General features: G+C 39.8%; 1 protein-coding gene across 2 annotated transcripts in view; it reads right to left on the bottom strand.

Moving 5' to 3' along the window:
* LOC118820687 (rho GTPase-activating protein 26-like) overlaps positions 1–22,095 on the bottom strand; it is a 115,631-nt gene extending 93,536 nt beyond the window's left edge. For both annotated transcript variants that reach the window (XM_036589093.1, XM_036589094.1), the window contains exon 1: positions 21,942–22,095. In XM_036589093.1, coding sequence (XP_036444986.1) covers positions 21,942–22,095 — 154 coding nt within the window. The remainder of the gene's footprint in view (positions 1–21,941) is intronic.
* Between the last annotated feature and the right edge of the window lie 296 nt (positions 22,096–22,391).

Raw genomic sequence — 22,391 nt, 5'->3', positions numbered from 1 at the left:
CAGTTAGATTTCTCACACTGGATAGGGGGCCATCTTGCCCCTGATAGTGAGGCAGTAAATGGACATTGTTCTCAAAAGGCACGTCTTCCCACATTTTCACTTACATCTCCTTTCTGAAAATCTGGTTTCTGTTTAGCTACTATTCACAAAAAACACAGCTGAACGCAGACGAAAACCAGTCAAAACGAGCCATGTCCAGTTTGTAAGACATTCTTTTAGCACAGAGTAGAAATACTCTGCCTGGGCTCACTGACTGTATTAATTCAAACTTAAGTATCATCAAATACCAAAACACTGTCACATATTTGGAAAATATTTCGATACTGAATTTGATCAATACAGCACAGCACTATTGTATTTATGTGTTTATTTATTTAATGTGTTATTTATTTTATAGTTATTTATACTTATCGTAAATTTAGTGTATTGTTTTGCATTATTTTGTATATATTTCATCACTACATTGTTTTACATTCTTTTGCAGAATTGCTCTGTGTGTAGTCCATGTCTTGGTTACTTATATGCGAATTGTTATGTTGTTCCACTGTATGGGCCTTTGGAAGAGATGACTAAGTTACTTTAAGTGACTCTTGCATGGGGAAGTGACTGTAGTGAGGAACAAAGTTGGTTTGAGGTTATTATATATTTGTTGTTCCCCTTTTTGGAGACTGAAATATCTCCGGGAACTGACTGATAGCTTTTGTTTCTGTGAATGTAATTTCTGCTCACTGCTCTAAACAGAAAGCACTGAAAGCTGCAGCTGGTGCAGTCAGTATGTCATATCAGTGCTGTGTGTCATATCAGTGTGGGTCTGGTCAGAGCAGTGGTGGGTGGAATAATGTAGGCCACACTAAACTTGGTTTACTCCATGCCTTTGGGAGTGGTTTGTCATAACACGCAAAGACCAGTCATTCTGCTCATTTTAATAAGATCTTAAGTCTCTGTGCTACAAGACCGACTTCCACTTTCCTTCATAAACTTCCTCTATCCACACCGAGATTCCACCCTGACAAAGTCAGACACATCTTAAAATCCATCTGCTTTGCAGACAAATGCAAGTCATCATTAGTCTATAAATGAATTTGTCATATGACCCTGAAAGGCTACTGTGCAAAAGGAGAGCATGACATTTGTGAAATCAAGGGTCAAAATGGACAGCCGAGGACTTTGAGATACAAAACCAAGTAATAGTAGATAACTGCTATCCAGTACACACATCTGCCAGCACATACACCAGGTACAAATGCAGTCTAATAATAGCAAGAATGTGGAGAAAACATCAAAACGGTGCTGAAGTCCCAACAGACTGTGGGACATTTTTAATGCTATCACAATGTTTGAACCAGGCCTATTGTAAACTTACAGTATGAGCTCTATCTTTATGCTCTATCAATATGCATTCCCATCTAAAAATTAAGCACATTCTAATCACTTCAGTCACTTCACAGATGCTGTCGACCTCCCATTTAGAGCTAAACAGTTTCCACAGCTGTATCGTGCCGGTTAAGGTTTCTTTTTCTGCCTGATGTGCTGCTAGATATGCACAACAGGGGCTCAGTGACAGTTAACAGCTACATGCACCACAGAACACATTTGATTTCACCACACCAGTCACTCGACTTTGCACTCTTAAGTACGACTCTTGATTTTCTAAACATGCGGAATTTGAACATCAGTAGCTGGAACTAGGCCTGTACTGTGGTGGGTGGCACTTTTGGCCTACTACCTAGGCTACTGCTAGCTTAGCTAACATGCTACAAATACCACAGAGCATGTTTGATTTCAGCTTTCTGTCGCTCCAATACCAGTCAATCGACTTTTTTTGTCTCCATATTTCCAGCAGAGCACCTGTTAGTCGGAATCGAATCTGTACTGTGGTGTGTGGTACTGTTTGGGTGTGTAGCCTGCATGCTAAGCTAACGTTAGGTTAGCTAGTAGGCTACAGATCCAAACACCATGGAATAGTTTTAATTTTGGCTCTTCATCCTACAAGCACCAGCGGCTCGACTTCACTCCCTCAGATTATCAAATAAACTTGTCGGTGCCTTAGTCAGCCAGAACTGAACATGTTCTGTGGTGAGCAGAGCTGTTATCATGCTAGCTAAGCTAATCAGTTCCTCTCTCATAGTTAGAGATGCCACTTAACATTTAGCAATTGTACCATTATATTTAGCAGTTGTAAGATTAGATTTTATTTGATTTAAAAAATGATTTAAAACTGGTTTTATTTGATTACAATAGTGTAGGATAAGATGAAGAAAAGGTGACGTAAACGCTTTTATGCATTTTTACATGCTTTTTACCACCAACGTATTCCCCCAACAGCGTGATAATATTTAGAGATGGTTTAAAAGTATGCAAAAAGTGCCAACCCTAGAGAGAATCAACAGAAACACATTTTAAAAACTGTACATTTGAATACATACTGCTCAACTAAGGGCATCTCAAGAGAGTGAAGAGTGAAAAGAAATGAAGGAATGCAAACAGCAATTCTGATCTACTGTAATCATGAAAGAGTATAAAGGTGCTCAGAGTTCCACACAAGTATAATCAGGCTATTTTTGTGTTCCACAGCACTTTGCAATAAAATGATTTCATATGACTTGTGTATGATTACCTTTACAATCCATTTTGAGCTTCGTTTTAATACCTAGATAAAATTATTGCGGTAATGTTTCCAAGAAGTAATCATAATCCTCAGTTGCCATATTCATGTGCTGATGGCTGATGCTATATAATGAAATGGTATAATAGTGTCTACTGATACCATAATAAGGGGTAACATGGGGTGCATTCCACAAGCCTCGTCCGTAGAAAATTATACCTTGCAGGTGATGAGAAAGAGGAAGGAACCTGTGCGAACTCTGGGTTTCATCAAGATATCAGGCTGCAACTTTGAAAATCAACCAAGCAGAAGTAATCACCGCCTCGCCTTGTGATCGTCTTCAAATCCTGCATGGATTTCACCCCAGATTAAGCATTAAGCCTGAATTTTGACAATATCTCAGTCTAACACGGCCTTCCTACCGCTCCCCCGGGGCCTGGAGGGGAGGTTGCGTAGGATTAAAAACAAAAAGCGAAGGGGTTATTTTTGGAGCTGGTGGAGGGGAAACGGACCGGGAGCTCGCTGGCGTTCGCCCTCGGAGCCAGCGTGTTGCGGTTTGTTTGAGTTGGCCGGAGGAGTGCCAGCAACGGCCTGGGGCCTCCCGCACTGATTCCAGAGTTATTAGCTCCAGCATAATGCACAACTGGGGCTGGGAGGAGAGCTGGGCCGGGCTGGGCTGAGCAAGTCTGCTAGCCTCCTCCGCAATACAGCGCTAATCTGGACCTCATCAAGGGCAGCGGAGAGAGGGAGAGAATAGGGCCTAATTCATCAAAGCAGGGAGGGCGGGGGTGGCAGCCATCTGTCATTTCCGTTCTTCAAGCAAGAAACTTAAAAACTTAAGTTTTTTCTAGGAGAAGAAAGGCTAGACAGAGGTGCATTCTAATTAGGGACAAACAGTTAATTAATGGCTAAAACCTGACCAACTGCCACACACAGTACACCAAAGGTTTGGGGACAAACCACTTATTCAAAACGCTTTTTATTTGTTAAAACTTTTGATGGTCAGTGTACATTCCATGGTTACTCAGAGGGAATCTGCAGAAGAAGCAGCACATCCCACAGTTGTGGGAGAAGTGCAAAGAGATGGGGAAAGGCAGAATGTGAATAAGGGAAAAGACACGAGGATCCTTAAACCACCCATTCTGTGGTTATCAACAGACGTCTTATTCTTGTTATATCATGCAGTTTTCCATCAAGTGCTACAAATGCAGGTGTACTATGTGTTCATTTGCCACAGTAAACACCACATAATATACACTGCATAACTTCTGCTAATGTCTCAGATGTTGAAAACAGGCTCATCAAGCTTAAGTAACACTACATTCTGATCAAAAAACAGCTTTCTTTTCCAATTAGCCTCAAGTCTGTGTTTAATCAAAATAGTTTAATCCCATAGCACATTCCATTAGTTAGTACAAAACTAACAGCTGTGTTTCTGCCCAGAAGGGTCAGGTGTTGGCCTGCCGCTCCATGTGACTGCCTGCTGATGCAGCACTAATGTTCAAACAGAGGACACGGCATGAAAAAAGGCTGAAAGGAGAGCCGGCAGTGGGCCCTGTATTGCCCAGTCAATGGCCCTGGTTAATTATTCATCACGTTCCCGTCGCAGGGTCATCTGCAGCATGAAATCTTTATGGGTATTATCACACTCAAAGAACGCTATCACCTCAAAGAATACTTTCAGAGCGGATGGCCCAAAACACTTGGTCTGGTCCCAGCCTGTATTACATAAACCTAAAGCTTCAGTGGTCATGTGGTGGGCAATATGGCAAAAAATAATATAAGAAATTTGAGGAAATTTTCAGCATACACATTTATTTTGGTTTTCTGTGGGTTCTTAAGAAGAAAATGTAAATCTGCTACTAAAAACTATGAGTACAATTACTTTTTTATTCAATGAGTCATGTACTATGCATCAATTATCCAGTTAAGCAAGGCTAATTATTCAGTCATGGATATCAGTAAGGATTCAAAATCCTTACAACAGTCATGTGTAACCCCTGCATCTTTTCAAACTGCTGCTAACACAACATTAATGGACAGCTAAACACACTAACTACCCATTCTGTTAGCTAACATCGCACTGCATGATGGGCTGAGAGGGGTCATCCTACTCACCCAGAAAGAGCAAAGACAATGGACTCCTGGCAACAGATGGCTGTGGCCATCTCCAGAGGTTAAAATCTTTTTGGAATGAAACATGCAGTTGTTGTTTTGTATTCAAAAAAGCTTACTGTAGTGTAAAATATTGTAAAAAACAATATTACATCATCCAGTGGCATAGGTTTCATTTCACCTCTGGGGGGATGCACTACAACAATCACAACACACTGTTAAAAAGCGAAATCCAAACATGCTGAGAGAGAATTATTGGGGGGGGGATAATTCATTCTCTTCCAAACATTAAACAGGACACGTCACCAAGTGGGACCAGGAATCGTTTAGCTCTCTGTTACGGAATCATTTACTGAGTGATAAAAATAACAAGAACTCCATTCAAAACCAATAAGGGAACAAATTCAAGGCTGCCAAAGGTGCACAACTGCAATTCTTAAATGCCTTCAAATGAAACAATTTAGTTTGTCTTTAGGTGCTGATATCCAGTAAAAACATCTCAGTCCACTGCCAATGCTTTGGTTATGAAACGCTTAATTAAAATATAGTGAAAAAACCTTGTTTCAAAAGTTCAAGCTTTTCAAAAACACAGAGCTTTCCTCCCTTCCTCTCCACATCATTCATTAATGATCTTGTGTAATAAAATAAACCCTTCCTAACCCTTTGCTCTGAGTCTTGCTTGATCTAGCTCTGTGCTTAATGTTCCCATCAAAAATCAGTTTTTGAGTAAATGAATTCTTTACAATGTGTGAACTTTTCATGACGAATTGACCAACAGAACTTACATTAAAAGTTAGGAGGGTTCGTTTGCTTCTCCTTTAAGCTTTGCTTCAGACAGCAATGATATGTTTATTTTTGTATTCATTGATTTTTAATAAGTTTAACATTGATGGCAACTCTGTAAACTATCAAGGCCTATGGCAGGACCTGCAGGACATGCTGCACTCTTAAGAAACGCCATTTAAAGCAGACTGCAAATGGCAGGACACCAGCTTGTCCCCAGCCTCCAAGGGGCAGGCAATGGTCCCTCCCCGTCCTTTCTCTCAGAGCCAGCCAGGGTCCTGGAAACACTGCCCTATTGTCCGGTCCTTGACCAGACTCCTTGTGAAGACTCACTGCTTCTCCACACAGAAAGCTGGGACATGGAAGAGCAGCTTTTGGGCACAATGGTCAGTATTCAGTGAGAGAGAAAGAGAGAGAAAAGCACTGGTGTCGGTGGTGACGATAATGACGATGGTGATGAGCGAAAATAAAAAAAACTTGTCTGTTCCAAAGTCGCAATGCACGAAATAATTACTGTCAGTAAAACCCAAAGGACATTTCCAAAAGGACAAGCATTTCTAAGTCATTTATCTCAGCCTACTCACTTTAACTCAATGACCTATGGAACAAATTCCAAAATAAGTCCTGACCAATATATAGGTTTGCTGATACTTCTTGCCAATACTGACGGATACCACAGATTTATCAGTATCAACAAAATCCGCTCACATCAATGGCATCTATGAATTGACAATCATACACACAGCTCACAGTTGATAACTGGCAATTATATCAGCCAGCAAAGCACTGCTTAACTAAAACTGTTGGAGTGTGTTTAATATTTTTACAATATACATTTTTTTTGCTTCTTAATTTTTGGCTTCTTGAAATTAAGAGCAGTTAGTGTGGGTCACAATATATTCAAATTGTTCCTGCCCTACATAAACTGGGAACCTAAATTATAATTTGGTAGCAGAGCAATAGAAGGAAACAATTGGTGGTAGCTGTTTTATTGACTATGGCTGGGTATTGAACATTTTTCAACATTGGCCATCTCACCAAATAACAGGTCTAACTACTTAGGTACTGGAATTTGGTATTGAATGATTGGGATACTCAATAGTACTGAAGTAATTTGGTTTGTACTGTGGATGTAAATGGTTAACTGATTAATCATCAAACCAACAAATAAATAATTGTTTGACCAATGTTGTTGGTTGAAAAAAAAAAAACAATAACAGCAGTTCTATTTGAGTAAGCCGGTTGATCATTCAAATTGGGAAACATTTTTCAGTGTTCAGGTTTCCTGGTGTTCAGGACCACCCTTCGAAAAGATGACAGCACAACTACAATGATGTACCACATTGAAAGCAAACACTCTCAAGTGATAAGACAGATATTTCATCCATGTTAGGCAATTTCAAGGCTGTCGAGTGCTCCTGAGAGAAAACTGAGCCAAAGCTAGCCCCTCTCATGACATTTATGTTTGCTTTAATTTGGGCTAGTAATTAGTGGTAAACATAACTTTGGAACTTTAGAATATAGAACTTTCAGTAGCTCATCGTTATGTATTCAGTCATTTTGTCACCTTTTTGTGTTTGGTCATATGATCAAGAACATGCACTTGTCATTCGTTCACTTTAAACAAAACCAGACTTTTATGCAGGGTATATTTAATATAGTTTTGAGCTGTTTACTTCATATACACCTTTATGCCAGGCCTCACCTATCAGTATTACGTTCTACCGTCCATCAATACAGAATTCAGTTGATGTATGAATTCATAAGTGTGCATATATCAAGTATTTTATCAGAGCATCAAAGGTAGTGGAAGGGTCTTTTTTATAATTGATATTTTCAATTGACAGTTACTGATTAATTGTATACTAATCGCAGTTGGTTATCAGTCATAAGAATTTACCGATATTTGCGTCCCTTGTCCCATAAAAGTATTGAATTTTGATACCCAGGCACTAGTATGACAGTATAACCGCATCCAGTTTGCATAAGAAACAGGTTTTAAATAGACTGGCAGGAAGATGTTACCTGCCTATGACTGACTGAGGAAATTTGATTAGTCAAACAAAAGTCAAATACTGGTTTCTAGTCTCTTTCATGGGACAATGATGATGAAAGAACTGTTGATAAACAGCATCTGCCGGACCCACCCACTTTTCAAACAGCATCTGTGCTTCCTCAAGAGAACGCAAGGTCTGGAAAAAAATGCTTAACTTGACACCTGTAGCAAGTCTCAGCAACACACCCTTTCGGTACATTGCGGCAAACTGTTCCAACGCACACCAGACAAGCTTTAGTGGGTGGGCAGCATAAACTGACTACAAATGTTTGGCAAAGGTGTGTGAGGAAAGCGAGCATGATTAATAAAGGCTTGAATGTTTATTGAGATATCTAGGTTAACTGCATTGAAATATAGCTGTATTCTTCCAGTTGTGTACTTTTTCATAGCCTGCATACACACATACAAAAAACAACGTGTTGAGGCATTGATTCAGGGTACAGCTGAGGTAATGACTGCTTTGGCAGGCAGAGCACGTCCCGTCAAACAAATGGCTTTTCTGATTGGATGGGATTGCATACCTTTTGTATGAGGCTATGAATTAGCAGTCATCTGAAGAAATATTGAATCCAGTTGTCTTCAGTTGAAGGTTTAGTTCCAAGTCCAGTGTTTACCAGAGAACATTTGTTCATGGCAGGGCCTTTAGCTGCTTATTGTAAAACGTAACAGCAGTTTGCATGGTGGCCATTCTCTCTTTGAGCTATGCTGCTTCCAAAGCAGCGCTGAATATCATACGCTGATTGCTGTCACGCAACTGGCCACTAACGTAAAACATTTTCAAAACACTGCGATCATTACCTTCCATTTAGCGGCACACATGATACAAATTACTACTCAGCGAACGACTTTTAAGAGTTCAGACGACTCATCTTGGTCACCAGACTGTACAAATGTACAGTCATTTCTGTAAACATGATGTGGTTGTAATTCAAACAAACCACATCACAACCATACGTTGGTCACACTTTATTCTGGAGGTCATCAAGAGCTTATCTACAAAGTGTTAACAAACTAGCAAACTTATTGGTAGGATTAGGGGTAGGTTTGGGATCGAGGTTTAGGTTAGAGTTAGAATAGTTAGGGTTGTCAAACTGGGTTTCTGTGCCACAGCTCTGCAGTGTCAAGTTCTTCCTCATTAAAACACCTGATTCAACTCATCAGCTAATTAGCAAAGCCTTCGTGGGTCTGAATTCAGTCTAAAAGCCAAGCATGCAACTGAGGAACGTTACACTTAATGGCTATTACATCTTTTAAGGATCCACAGAAGGCAGCCAAGATACCCAACCCTGATTTCTGAGAAACTGAAGGACTCGATTAGTTTATCCTTTCAGTCCTTCAGTCACCTACAATCCTTGTGCAGAGCTTGACCGTTTGAAAAACAGTGGAAACAGCTGCAAGTGGTGAGATGCTGCTGAGTTTGTAACAAAATTTAAGCTTTAATTTAATGTTTTTTAAATGTGTCAACAACCTGCTCAGACCATCTCGAACATGCATGAGTGAACAACGAGGAAGAGCCTTCGTATATCAGACGGACCTCCATGTTTTCCTTCTCTACAATGTGGCTGTATCTTGCAACAAGAACCGGAACAAACTATCTGATTTGCAGAACCTTCTGATGACCCGAATGCCTCACTAGAAGAGGAAAAACGCACTCTGCAGAGCTGTTGCCTGGAAGAAACCTAGTTTGGCACACTTGAGATAGTTTTAGGTTTAAGGTTAGTGAAAAGTTAAGATGAATTCAATAGATATTCACTTGAAAATCAGTTCATCACAAGGTGAAAATCCACCAAGCATCAACAGTGGGCCGTCAAATTAGTGTCACCAAAATATCAGATAGGTGACTACTGCAACTCATACCACAGTAACACTTTACTTGAACCTTGCAACATATCAATGACATAACTATGTCATTAACACATCATGACTGATGCCATATGCTGTCATGAGTTATGACAGATTTTACGGTGAAGAGTTAGCTACGCAAGCTAGCACGCTGTGTGGCTCCCTGGTTTTGTTCCGGCTAGATCAATGTGGCCTCTGAAGGCCAAGCCCTAACAAATCTAATAACGCCGTACCTTGATCTCTCAAATCTGCAAAGACAACACACAGTGGCTTCCATTACAGCCTCAGACTAAGAAACACACACACACAAACAGACACACACACACACACATCCTTAACTCTTCACCCACACCCAGTGCACCCAGGCATCTGTGTGTCATTCAAAACGAAAAGCTGCAATTCCAATCCAAATCATGTCCAAGCCAAGCCTGTTTGCCAGAAGTGTTGTAATGCAAAGTTATAAGTAAAGCATTGTTATGAGTTTGAAGAGTGACTTAACCCCTTAAACCCTAAGAGACAGTTTATGGGCTGAGACTTCAATTCTTCACTTTCATTAGTCCTCTGAGGAGACTGCAGGGGCTGAAAAAACCTGATATAATAAACTACATCCTACATACATACCAAAAGTATGTGGACAATTCAGCTACTTTAAAGGAATAGTTTGACAAAAAAATCTAATTTACATGATTGTTAGAATGATTTAGAATGATATGTGTTTTTTAGAACTGGATCTGCTAGGCTAACAGTGCTAACAAACACTGGAAATCAACCGTCACCCAAAAATGGTTTGTGTGACTACTGACTTCCAGTGTTTGTTAGTGACATGAACTTGCCAGCTCCAGTTCTAAACAAAAGTGGAAAATCATGTACATTTGTTTCTTTCAACAAACCCACTGCTGACACAGGCATTCAATCAGAAAAGCACTGCTAACAGAATAGGATGCTCTTAGGCAGTGACACACGAGCCTAAGGTCATCATGACTAATGCCAAGCATCGGCTAGAGGGGTATAAAGCCCACCAGGATTGGGCTGTGGAGCAGTGGAACTGCATTATCTGGAGTGATGGAGCTCCACCCAATACCTTTGAGATGAGCTGGAGCAGTGTTTGTGATCCAAAACTAATCATCCAATCAACCTGACCTCACTAATGCTCTTGTGGCTGAATGCAATCAAATCCTCACAGCAATGTTGCAACATCTAGTGTAAAGCCTTCCCTGAGGAGAAGAAGCTGTTACTTCAGCAAAGGAGGACAAAATCCCTATTACTGACCTTAATTTCAGAAGAAACGCTGGATGTCTACAAACTTTGGGGAATCTGAGCACAATGCATTTTCCTGCTGGGATACTGTTGTGTTGTTTGTTTTTTTGTCCCCTTATTGTATCTGCATAATAATCATGGTTTTGCATTCAGCTAACATCATGGCCTAACATTCTGTGGAAACTGCAGGAATACTGATTCGGTTCGAATGGCACGCATCTCATACTGGGACTCCAAAAGCATCATGATGTTTTATGCCTTTAAACCCCGTGAACCTCCTGGAACAATTTCCTGTTCAGGTAGCGGCATTTACTTTTCTGGACCGACTACTTCGAAGTGGATACAAATGAGGACGCAGAGAACAGAGTCGTGCTGGAATCCAAGAAAATGTCTCAGTTAACTTTGCACTCACTCCTAAGGTTGGGTCATAATTTTTATGACATGGCAAATCATGCTAAAATAAAGGAATGAAGTTCATGTGGAACTGAGTACAAGCAACAGCTCCTCCACACAGAGGTTCACGAATGCAGGATTAGTTTCACTGCTGGATTCAAAACTGCAATTGCCCCTGCCTGACCCTTGACCACCGCAGCTCCTGCCGTAATTAAAACCTACTGTCAGGCTCTACCAGCCAAATCTGCAGGAGTCCATGAGTCAACACCATTCATGCTCTAACCTCAATGCAAACAAGTCCACAGAATCTTTGCACAGACAGTGCAACCCCTTTCTTATCGGAAGAGGAGGATGTGCCTAAGGGACAGGAAGGAGCAGTTGTAGTTTTGAGTCTAGCTTTGAAAGCAGGCATGATACCATTTTTTTCTTTTTTTTCAGACATTTTTATCGATACTGAAACCTTCTGGTCGAGGGTTCTGACTGCTATCAATTAGTAGATTATTAGATATTATAGATATCGATATTATCAGATATCAATAGTACTACTGCGATTGCTTTTTCTTTAAAACTTACCAAGCTTTAACATGCTTTACTTAAGAGCACATAAAAGCCTGTTATCACCCTAAAACTGCCCAAACACTCTGCTACCCCACAGAAAAACATGCACAGCTAATGTCACATTACAGAAAGTGTGCTATTTCAGGATAGATTTGTTACAGGGTCAATTTTTTTTCCACTTCCGACATCTAATTGAATATGCAGATATTGGCCTGATACCTGTTACCAGAACAGTACGATCTCTATTTAGAAGTCAATGTACCACCTAAAATAACAGAAACATGGTACAATTCGATTTTGATTATTTTTCTATTGTAGTTCATTGAAACAAGAAAGAAAATTCTGTCGGTTCAGATTCTAAACCATCAACTGATACTACATTTGTTTTTGTAAGAATAAGAGATATTTTACTATGATTTGAATTTGATAACAGCTTATTGGTGGGGTTGTTCTTCAGAACCCGTCCCCAAAAGAATGAATCAGATGACTGCAAGTGTGTTAAAAGAGTATACAAAGAGAACTCAAGTCAGAACCTGGTGAAAACTTCTGAGTATGGAAGTGAATTATCTACTACTGTCATATCTTCATCAGTATAATACTGATTTTGCATTTGCGATCCAAACATCAAGCTGGAGCTCCTCTTTGGGCCTGTGTGTGGGATGTTAATACACAAAGATGTATGAGGCGGATCCGAAAAAACACACAAAATCAGAAATAAAAAATTTTACATAGTGCAACTCTGATGTGAGGAACCACTCTGACATTTGCAGACAATGTGCCAGTCCTCTGGATTTCATTGCTCAAAACTCAATCATAAGGTCTACACAGCACGACAAGTGTACATTTAATATGATGCAACAATCACATCGTAATGCTCCCACGGTGAAGATGTGCCAGACTCAACAGGACAAAAAGTTCCTCTTCCGCAAGCTTCCTTTTTATTTTGGCAATAGAAAGTAGTTATTAAATTTGGCTTTGTTGCACACAAACTAGACCAAGACTGCCCCATCTTATCCGCAAAAGGGCTGGTGTGGCTGCAGGTTTTCATTCCAACAAAGCAGGAGCACGTCTGATTCCACTTGCTGATACCACTGTAGCAGACTATGCTAAAGAGAGAACATGTGCAGAAGAGAAAATGCTTGCAATTTATGTGTTTATATATACATATATATATATATATATATATACACACAAGACCAAACCCTGTCGACCTCCGTTCAAGTAGCAGACCTCTCATACAAACCTACTGGAATACTAAATCAAAATAACATCTCATAAACAATACAATGACTAAGTAATTAATAATTAAGTAATTACATTAACATAGCATAGCGAACAAACAGTGGTAACTCGACTTTTAGGGGTTAATCTTCAAGTCTAAATGAGGAGGTTTGCTCAAAATAATGCCAGGCAAGGCCAGGTGTCTCTAACAGCTCACTGAGAGTGTTTTTCTAATAGAGGCCACCCAATTGGAGAGCCATAAAATAAAACAGGAAGTCCTGACCAGGTCAAGGAAGACAGCAAAAGAGAGATTGAGGAAGTATGTGTGTATGGACTTGCAAGGACACAACAGCAAGCATGTGTGTGGGACGGGCCCTTGCATTTGAGCATTCCTTTCCTAATACCCTCCTAGCTAAGGATTTCACATTTCATGACATGAAAACGCAAGAATGTAGCACAGTTCCAAAGAACACTGCCCGGAGCCAAACAGCAGTCAATGTCAGACTTGGTGAAAATGAAGTTGTCTTCTCTTCTCAGCTTTATGGCAGTGGACATTCTTTAGAAGCCTAGAGAAGAGCTCCTCAGGAATTTTTTTCACTAGCTGGCAGAAAATTCCCACTTCGGGCTCTTGTCGCTACCTTAGATGCCGCCAAGTTCAGAAGTCAGCCCCTGAAAATAATGCCTTCGTGCTGAGCAAGTGAACCCCGCTTCCTTTTTCCTGGTTTGCAGGGGACAGCGCAGGCCTGGTTTTGAAAACCATGAACTCAGCTGCATACTTTTTCCAGATGGAGACTACTGGCAAAACGGCGCGAGAAGCAGCAAACAGGGTCATAACAATTTTCTTTCCCCCTCCGTCCTCCTCCTCTTTTAATCCCATGCTGTCTTCATTATCTTATTAAGATCAAGTGCATGCCTATGGCTGGGGAGTAATGTGGAAGTGTATAATATAGCTTGAAATGTTCCATTAATAACATTCAGGCGAAGCTATGCGTAGCCTGCTTGGAGGAATTCCATCGCTTTGAAACTATGCGGATTCATATTAGGCCAGTGTGCTTGAATTAATGGCTTTGAATTTCAACGAGAAGGCCAGGGGGCAACTAGATTTCAGAGTAGGGGCATGATGAACATATTAATGGACTTGGAACACAGGCACCAAAGGACAAAGGAGACAGTGGTATAAGCTAAAGAAACTGCATCTGCAATGTTACAATTACTGAATGAACTCATGCACAACTGCTGTGCAAATGCAGGCACACCTGGACCACACAACCACACTAATATGATTTTGCCAATTTCAAAGTGGAATTGCATTGATTTCGCTAATTTTCTGCATAATTCAGTCATTGAGATGAAAACATTAAGCCATTCAGAGTGGTTTCATGGGAAATGGTTCTTTGGAGAGAAGCTTACTCAGATTTACATTGGTGGTGATAAGAACCAGAAGTTGTGATGTCTAAAACACAAAAGACAGACATTTTATTTATTATCCAAAATGACCAGCGAACATACATGTACCAGGTTTTTATATGTAATGCTGATGATGGTAACGTAGTGTTAAATCTGAAAAAATATGTTTTCTCTGGGGACTATTTTGTTCTACAGTTTATAATAATCGGTAATAATAAAGTTCATAATTATCGGTACATTTTCATCAATACCAATAAAATCATAGGTGATCCATATCCAACCAGTACACTGGTCAGATTGTATTTCTAACCCTTTAATGCAACTCCATTTACCCTCAAAGCTGTTGTCATAATAATATTCTCCGTACGATGGCAATAGCACAAAATAGCAAAAATTACAATTTCAAATGAAGGTAGTGCCTCAATAACTGAGAGCACAACAAATCACATATCAGAAATTGATAGAGGGCCTACTTCCTGGGAAAAAAGGGGTTGTTTCACATGTTTCAAAACATATCACCCACTGTCCACTCCAGACAGTCCATATACGTAAACTAAGCAGCCAAAACAGCCCAAGGCACAACATAGGGCAGCTAATCAGGACAGAAATCATTTACATACATCAGCCTTTAAGGCACAGTAACAAAAACTGCATGTTTAATTCAGTGAGAGGTTGGAAAAATTAAATATAAATGAATTATAACTGAAAATAAAAATAATTTATGACTGTTTTTGGTACCTAAACATACACAAATCTCGTAAATGGACTTTGGGGGACAAAATAACTTGCAAGAAAAATGTAGTATATGCGTCCTTTGACATATCCAGTGCCCCAGATTTCAACCTTCCTCAAACAGAGATTTTACTGAATCTTTTTAAGGGTGTAGGGGTATATCTAAGGCAGCTATAATCTCATAGGATGTTTGAAATTCATCATTAGAGGGGACATGGAGTAATCCTACAGCAGATAATCTGAGTGTATGCATGCTCCATATGACGTGTCTGCCGTCTGCTTACAGAAAACAGCATGTCTGTCATCATAAATCACCTCCACAATCAGAGAGCTAAGATTATAGAGCTACAACAATGATCAAGCTCAAGGCTGCCCTAATTTCTGTTCAGCCTCACTCCTAATAAAGCGGTCATGCAGCATACCCACACATGCACACACTCATGTAAAATGGTTCTCTCTTTGTTCACTGATGTCCCTGGGAGGCTGGAGAAGCTCAGTGCTCCCCAAGGCTACACATGTCTCCTTTAAGGATGCAGCATAAAATTAGCTTCACCCACCACATCTACTCCTCTGGCCTTACAATAACCTGATATGGCAATACACAAGACACTCATTTGACAGCTTTATGCAATCAAAACAGTGCAATCAAAATGTGGAAAGTATAGTCTCAACTGACACGGCAGTTTTAATGGGCCCAAACAGTGGACATTCTTCAGAACATACAGTCCATTTAAGGAAACTAAACTAACAGTCTAGAAACTGTGGAAACTAACAGCCTACTTGGAACTCATTGTTTGTGTAACGTCACAAAAACCAACATATCGCTGTTGTCGGAAGAAAACCTCATATCCCTAAAATGCTACCTTTACAGGAGAAGGAAAAAACCTACTTTACTTTTAATGTAAGTCAAAGGAAACAGATTTTTTTCCAAGTCATTTTTGGCCATTTCTTTTAATCCATTCATCATGAAATTTACACACAATGTAAAGGGTATCATGTATTTTCAAATGATGTCAAAAACTGAAAAACGTCAAAATGGAGATACAAGGTTTTCTTCCAACAGCAGCAAAATGCTGAAGTTATATAGAGGTGTTTCAGCCCAGACTTCTCTTTGAATAGGCCCAATACAGAGCAGCCATTCAGAAGACAGCTCATTTGCATGTGTCAGTCTTAAAGGCACAGTCACAATTTTTTTTTTTATTGTGAAGGACAAAGTAAAGTTGAAGATACTCGTGTAAAAACAAATCTATTTTATGCATCATTTTTCATACATAAAACCACACTTACCACTATAAGTGGATCACAGGGGGAAAAACACATGCAAGAAAAATATAGGATATGTGCCCTTTGAGAACTCAAACAAGACCAAACTGAACCGAGCGCCAACCCTGTAACTCTATTTTTAACAATTTTTAATTATTTTTTTTTTAATTCCTTTTGTCCTTCACATTGTGTGAACATTTCATGACAAATGGACTGAGAGAAACAGTTCAACGATACATGAAATAAAATCTTTTTACATTAACATACATTAAAGTTAAGGATTTTAATATCTTGGGTTTTTACAACAGTGAGGACACATTTTCTAACACTACAATCTAAAATGATGGGACTATAGTACCCAAATGGAATGAAATGCTGAATATAACTAGCATTTCATATATCATAATGTAGACTGAGAGAGTTCGGTCTAAGTATCCCCCACCTTAGAATACTTAGCATGAGAAAGACAGGAAAACACTGGACCCATATATCTTGGCCTTTTGGGAGCTGTTTTTGTTTAGTCCTACTGCATGTTCTGTTTCTATTTGCAAATCTCATAGTAAGATGAGAAGGAGAGATGGTCCATACCCCCATACCCAATGAAACTACAGCCAACTCCATCCTCATGGAGTCCCTGTGACCAACAGCATGCAGCAGAGCTGCAAGAGATACCCAAGCCCCAGTCATACAATGTACAGCATACAGTGCTTTCACTGGAAGTCCTCTAAAGGATGTGAATTGATTTCCACACATTAAAACAGTAGAAGCGTATTGCCGCCTAGGGAATTCTATCAGCACATACTGTTGAATTGATCATGCTTTTAAAGAGGTCATATATCTCCTTCATATCATGTATGGATCTCTCTTGGACAAAGCCAGATACATTACCACAGAGCTTCTGCTTCAGAAACAAAGGCTATTCCGCTTTTATACTGTTACTGCATTGCAATTACAATATCACTTTAGTGAACCTTTAGCGTGATCTATTTAAAGATGGCCTGCATTAATTGTGACCAAAATGACCTATATTCAATGGATCATGTGAATGCTTTCATGCATCTAACCACCCAAAGAATCTCATCTGGAGCATCTGTGATTGGTTAAGGTGCTCACAGTACAGGCTGTTCAGTTCACATATAAAATGACCTGCTTTTGAATGGTATAGCTAGTTACCTTGTAATGTACAGAAAAATTAGACTACTGACCTCAAGCTCACTTTTCCCCAGCCATGAACAGCTCCAAACTCTTGTTTTTTGCCTTTTAAGACACAATTTTTTATCGAGGCCAAGAGGCCACTATTATATCAAGAGCTTTGCTTTTTTGATTGCGTAATCCCATTTTTAGACCAAAGCCCAATGTGGTTATTTTATGCATTGTTTTTAATCTGACTGTCAGTATACATGAATATAGCCTTAATTAATGATATCGCAAATGATAGACTTGTGCCACAATCAGAGGTTTTGACATCGTAAAAGACCGCTAACCTTTCCATTGATGGTGAAGGCATAGAAGTGGTGGACAGGTTTTAGCCATTTAGATCAGATATTAACAACAAAGGATCTAGCAATCAAGAAATATGACACAGAACAAATGGATCCTTGATCAAATCAAGCCTCACCTCTCGCACAAAGTTCAGCTGACAAACTAACGCTCTCTTATTTTGGACATATTATGAGAAGAACCATTTCACTGGAAAAGACCATTATGCTTGGAATAGTTAAAGGTAAAAGAGGAAGAGGACGGCCAGCAACAAGATGGAAGGACGCAATCAGAGATATCAAGAACAAACCATTAGGAAGCCTGTACACCCAAACAGAAGACAGGACATTCTGGAGCAATGCACTATCCATATGACTGCCAGGTGAACCAAAACTGACTTGATGGCACTAAAAAATATATTTATTTTAATAATAATCATGTACTGCAAACTATTGTATGCAATAATAGTGACAGAAAATGGTCAGAAAACTGTTAAATTTAATTCTACAAACAGCAAGGTCCATCGTTGCCACAGCAGCTCTGCAAAATCCTGATGTTTGAATTGATAATTGGCCATAAACAATGCTGCTCTCAGAATTAGTCACACTCCTATGTCTTGGCTAGCTGAGGTCCAATCCATCAAGACAAGGGACAGGAGAGGTGGAGTGAATTGGTCCAGCCATTCATGACGAACATAGCTTGGGAAAAAAGGAAATCTCCACTGGCATTCCCCATGAGTCAACCTGCTTCAAGTAGTGAAAGTGAAAAGAGAGCAGAAATGAGTCACTGAAAGATAGATAGGATGAGAATGTCAAGACAAGAGAGGTTATATGTGTGTAATAGCATGTTCCACAATGTTTTCTGCTTAATTTTAGACTGCAGTTGAAATATATGGGAAAAACAGATTGTGGCTACGATCCTAATTCTAAAAAAAGGAGTAAAAAGTCACGATCTGTAATCATGACTAGCTTTAGTAGTATTTTATCTAGTTAAAGTGCATCATGCCATTGTAATTAACATCTTACATTACTCCCTGAGCCAAGGTTACATATTGTAATGTTATAGGCCTACAGCAAGAATAAGTAATAGCAGACGCATTGAAATGTGATCTGTTACCAAACGAGTTATGCCTTGTCCTTTGGATGTGGTTACCGAACTACCCAAACCTGTCAAACCAAGGGCCAAATTCATCAAAAAAAAGTGAAATTACATTAAATTACATAAAAGACATACAGTACTGCACAGGAGTCAGAAACCACCCTTCATTTATTTCACTTCTGGTCAGAATAGCCAAGCACAAGTTTACATTTTTTAGGAGATATTTCTGTTGAGATTAGATATAAGATAATCCACTTGCATAAGGTGGGAGAAAGTCAAGTTAAAAAACAGGAGTTTCCAAAAACAATTAGAAGATCTAGAGAAAATGGGACTCCTGACAACTGTGCAAGACCTGATAGACCCCAACACTGTCACCATGAGATCAACAGCGCTTAAAGCTTTCATTCAAAGTGAATGAAAAAATTCCATTCTTGCTTCAAATATGAACAAAAACAGGTGTTTCTGTCCATCCTTCCACTGTGAGAAGACAACTTAACACTGTGGGTCTGAAAGGCTGTCAAGAAGCTGTTACTAAGAAAAGGAAACAGACAAAAAAAGAAGAAAATTTGCAAATCAAAGAAGCTGTTGATGCTCTCAGAAAAATGGACTGACCACACCAGAGTCTCAACATCCTTGAATGTTTGGGATTACTTGGATCGTGAAAAGCAGAAAATGCAATCAACTTCTAAGACTGAACTTTGGAGGTGTGAAAAAATATCCCTACAAATTACTTTGTAAAACTGAAAGAGAGTCTCCCTAAAAGAAAGGATCCTGAAATAAAGGCAAAGAGTGAACACCCTAAATATTGACTTTGGGTATTATAATTAGTTGTTGAAGCTTCTGTATGGTTTTCTGCTAAATATACATATTTTCTGCTTTTTTGATGCTGAAAAATGAATAATACTGTATTTGGACATGACTGATAATGTTCTTATTACTTGCTAACTACTAGTCTCTTAGCCCACCATATCGCAATTACTTCTAAGTTACTCACTATTCAATTCCAGAGTCTTAATGGTGTACCCTTAAGTTCACTTTAGCCAGTCTCATAAACTGACAGCATGTGTCAGAATTAAAGCCTAAAATGTGATCCGATTTAAGGACAAAATAACACAGTTGGCATGTAAAGCTGATCCTCTGGTTATAACTTGGGTGTTGCCACATCACGAGTCAGGCCCAACATCTCCACAGCTACTGAATAACCAATCTTATCTCGCCAACATTTCATGTCAAGTGAAATATCATCCGAAAGACCACAGCCCATCTGGGTAAAATTACAGGATTCACGATTTGAATCTGTGAGCATAATTAACATGTTTCAGGACGGAAGCCTTTAATCGTGAGGTGAAATGACAGACCCCTCCGTGTGTTTACAAGCCGTGAATGCCTGTTGGTGTTCACGTTCTGTAAAGTTAGTTCACTTACTGTCCAGCGTTTGAGCTATTGCTTAGCTGACAGAATGAATGCTCTTGCCTGAATGACAGAGATAGTTCAGTCGAACAGGGCCTCCACCTTGTATAATTGGTGGTAGTCTTCCAGTGGGTCCTGTGGCCTCATATGCCTGTGAAGCATTAATGTGGTTTTTCAACACTGTTGCAACAAAACTTCTTGTGAAGTCAGCAGCTCAGGGACTTGCCCAAACAGCAGCTTTCGTTGCAGCAATCCCTGCCAGCACCACACAGCCCAACCTCAGCGATGAGGCCTGTTACACCTCTTTACTCAAAAGCAATCAAAGCAAAGCTTTAACAGAGTGTGACTAACATCAAGAGTCTCACAGTACCTGTCAACGTCTCGTGACAGTCTGACTGAAAACTTCGATGAGGGGAATTTTTCCGGCAAAATTCAAACACTGAGATGTAAACCAAGTTATTCAGAGTGGTTTGATGTGAAATGGTGCATTGTGGAGAAACTTACTGACTCCGATTTCTTTACAGTGGTGGTGACAGGAACCAGAGGTTGCACTGTTTACAGCGCAAATTCAGCCAATATAGTATTAGATTTCCTATGCAAAATGAACAGTAAGCCTACACAGGTCTTCAGAGTTTTATATGAAATGCTGACATTGGTAAAACAGTGGTAAAAATAAATCCAAGTCTCGTGCATCAGGCAACAAATTCATAACCATTTCGAGTAATAACCTCCTGTGTTGTGGGTTTCAGAGGCATTAAACGCCTCAAAACGTCTCTCACCACTGCTGCGACTTTCTTCACATCTTATTCATTGTGCAGAAATTTTTAAAATTTAGTGGAAACCATATAATTTTTCAGTCAATTCAGTTCTAATGGGTCCTTGTATTTGGGTCAGTGTGTTTGTTTTGAGAAGGTAATGGGGAGTGGAGTGGAAATTTCAGGCAATGATGGCGAAAAACACTGGGTCACGGGGTGAAGAGTGTGAGAGGACTCGTCTGTGTGGAAGCCCATTCCCACCACTTAAAACAACAAAATCCAGCGACTAATTACTATGTTTTCATTATTAAGTGAATTACAATGCCATTATTTTGCGATTCTATCACATTATTTTGAGATGCTTCATACTTTTGAGATGATATGTATGAATATATGTATATATATATATATATACATATATATATATATATATATATATATATATATATATATATGACATATGCAACGAAAGCATATATAGAGATATATATAAAAGAATACATTTCTTCAAAATTATGACTTACTATTGCAAAATAATGGCATAGCATTTAATTTAATAATGAAAAAAATAACAATTAGGTGCTGGATTTCTCTTTTATTTAAGTAGTGTGAATGGGCTTCCATACTTCTGACTTTTTTGTGCCAAATGTGATGACGTTTTCCAGAAATGTGAACTGTAATCATGTTTATTTACACAGAAAAGCCAACTTTTTTAAGAACGGAGGTTATCTTAGCTGAAGCTGCTCAGTGAGGGGACACAGCAGTAGACGTATGAAGGAAGAGCAGGTCAGTTATCAGGGGACAAACCTCTGGTATAAATGGACTTGAATGGCTTAACCGTGATGAGCAGTTGTAACACGCACCGCAAAGCCAGAGTGCACCGTTTACTGTAAGGTAGCTTAAGGCCGGTTAGGTCATGTGTGAAACCCCCCGCAAGCTGCCTACAACACCAGGAAGATGCTCTTACTTTTCAGGGCTTGAATGAGCGCCTTGCCGTCCTTGATGAGCTCCTTGATGAACTTGTTGGTTTTGTCCAGCTCCAGCTCGTGAGACTTGAGCCTCTCTCGGAACTGCGGGCTGTCCAGATAGCAGTCGCTGAACTCCAGAGCGGGCAGTCCCATGTTTCCTCCTCCACGTCCAAATCCACAGCGCAAAAACTAGCGAAAAAACGTTCAGGGGAGGGGACGGTGCTGTCGAAGCGAGGAGGCTAGAATCAGACGCGCCGTAATCGCCCGTGTTAATCACATATCGACACGGCTGCCTTTTTGCAGAAACGCGGGCTAACGGACGCTGCTTTCAGCTAACAACAAAAACAAAAGCAGCGGCGACCCGACCGCATCCCAGAAATGCCACTTCACCACAGCGCTCCGTGGGTCTGAAGGAGAAAATGTGTGAAAATATCTAATGCGAGCCGAAA

Source organism: Colossoma macropomum, unplaced genomic scaffold (assembly GCF_904425465.1).
Source record: "Colossoma macropomum unplaced genomic scaffold, Colossoma_macropomum, whole genome shotgun sequence".
Classification (NCBI taxonomy): Eukaryota; Metazoa; Chordata; class Actinopteri; order Characiformes; family Serrasalmidae; genus Colossoma; species Colossoma macropomum.
The sequence above is the reverse complement of the archived record's forward strand: the minus strand, read 5'-3'. Positions and strand labels throughout refer to the sequence as shown.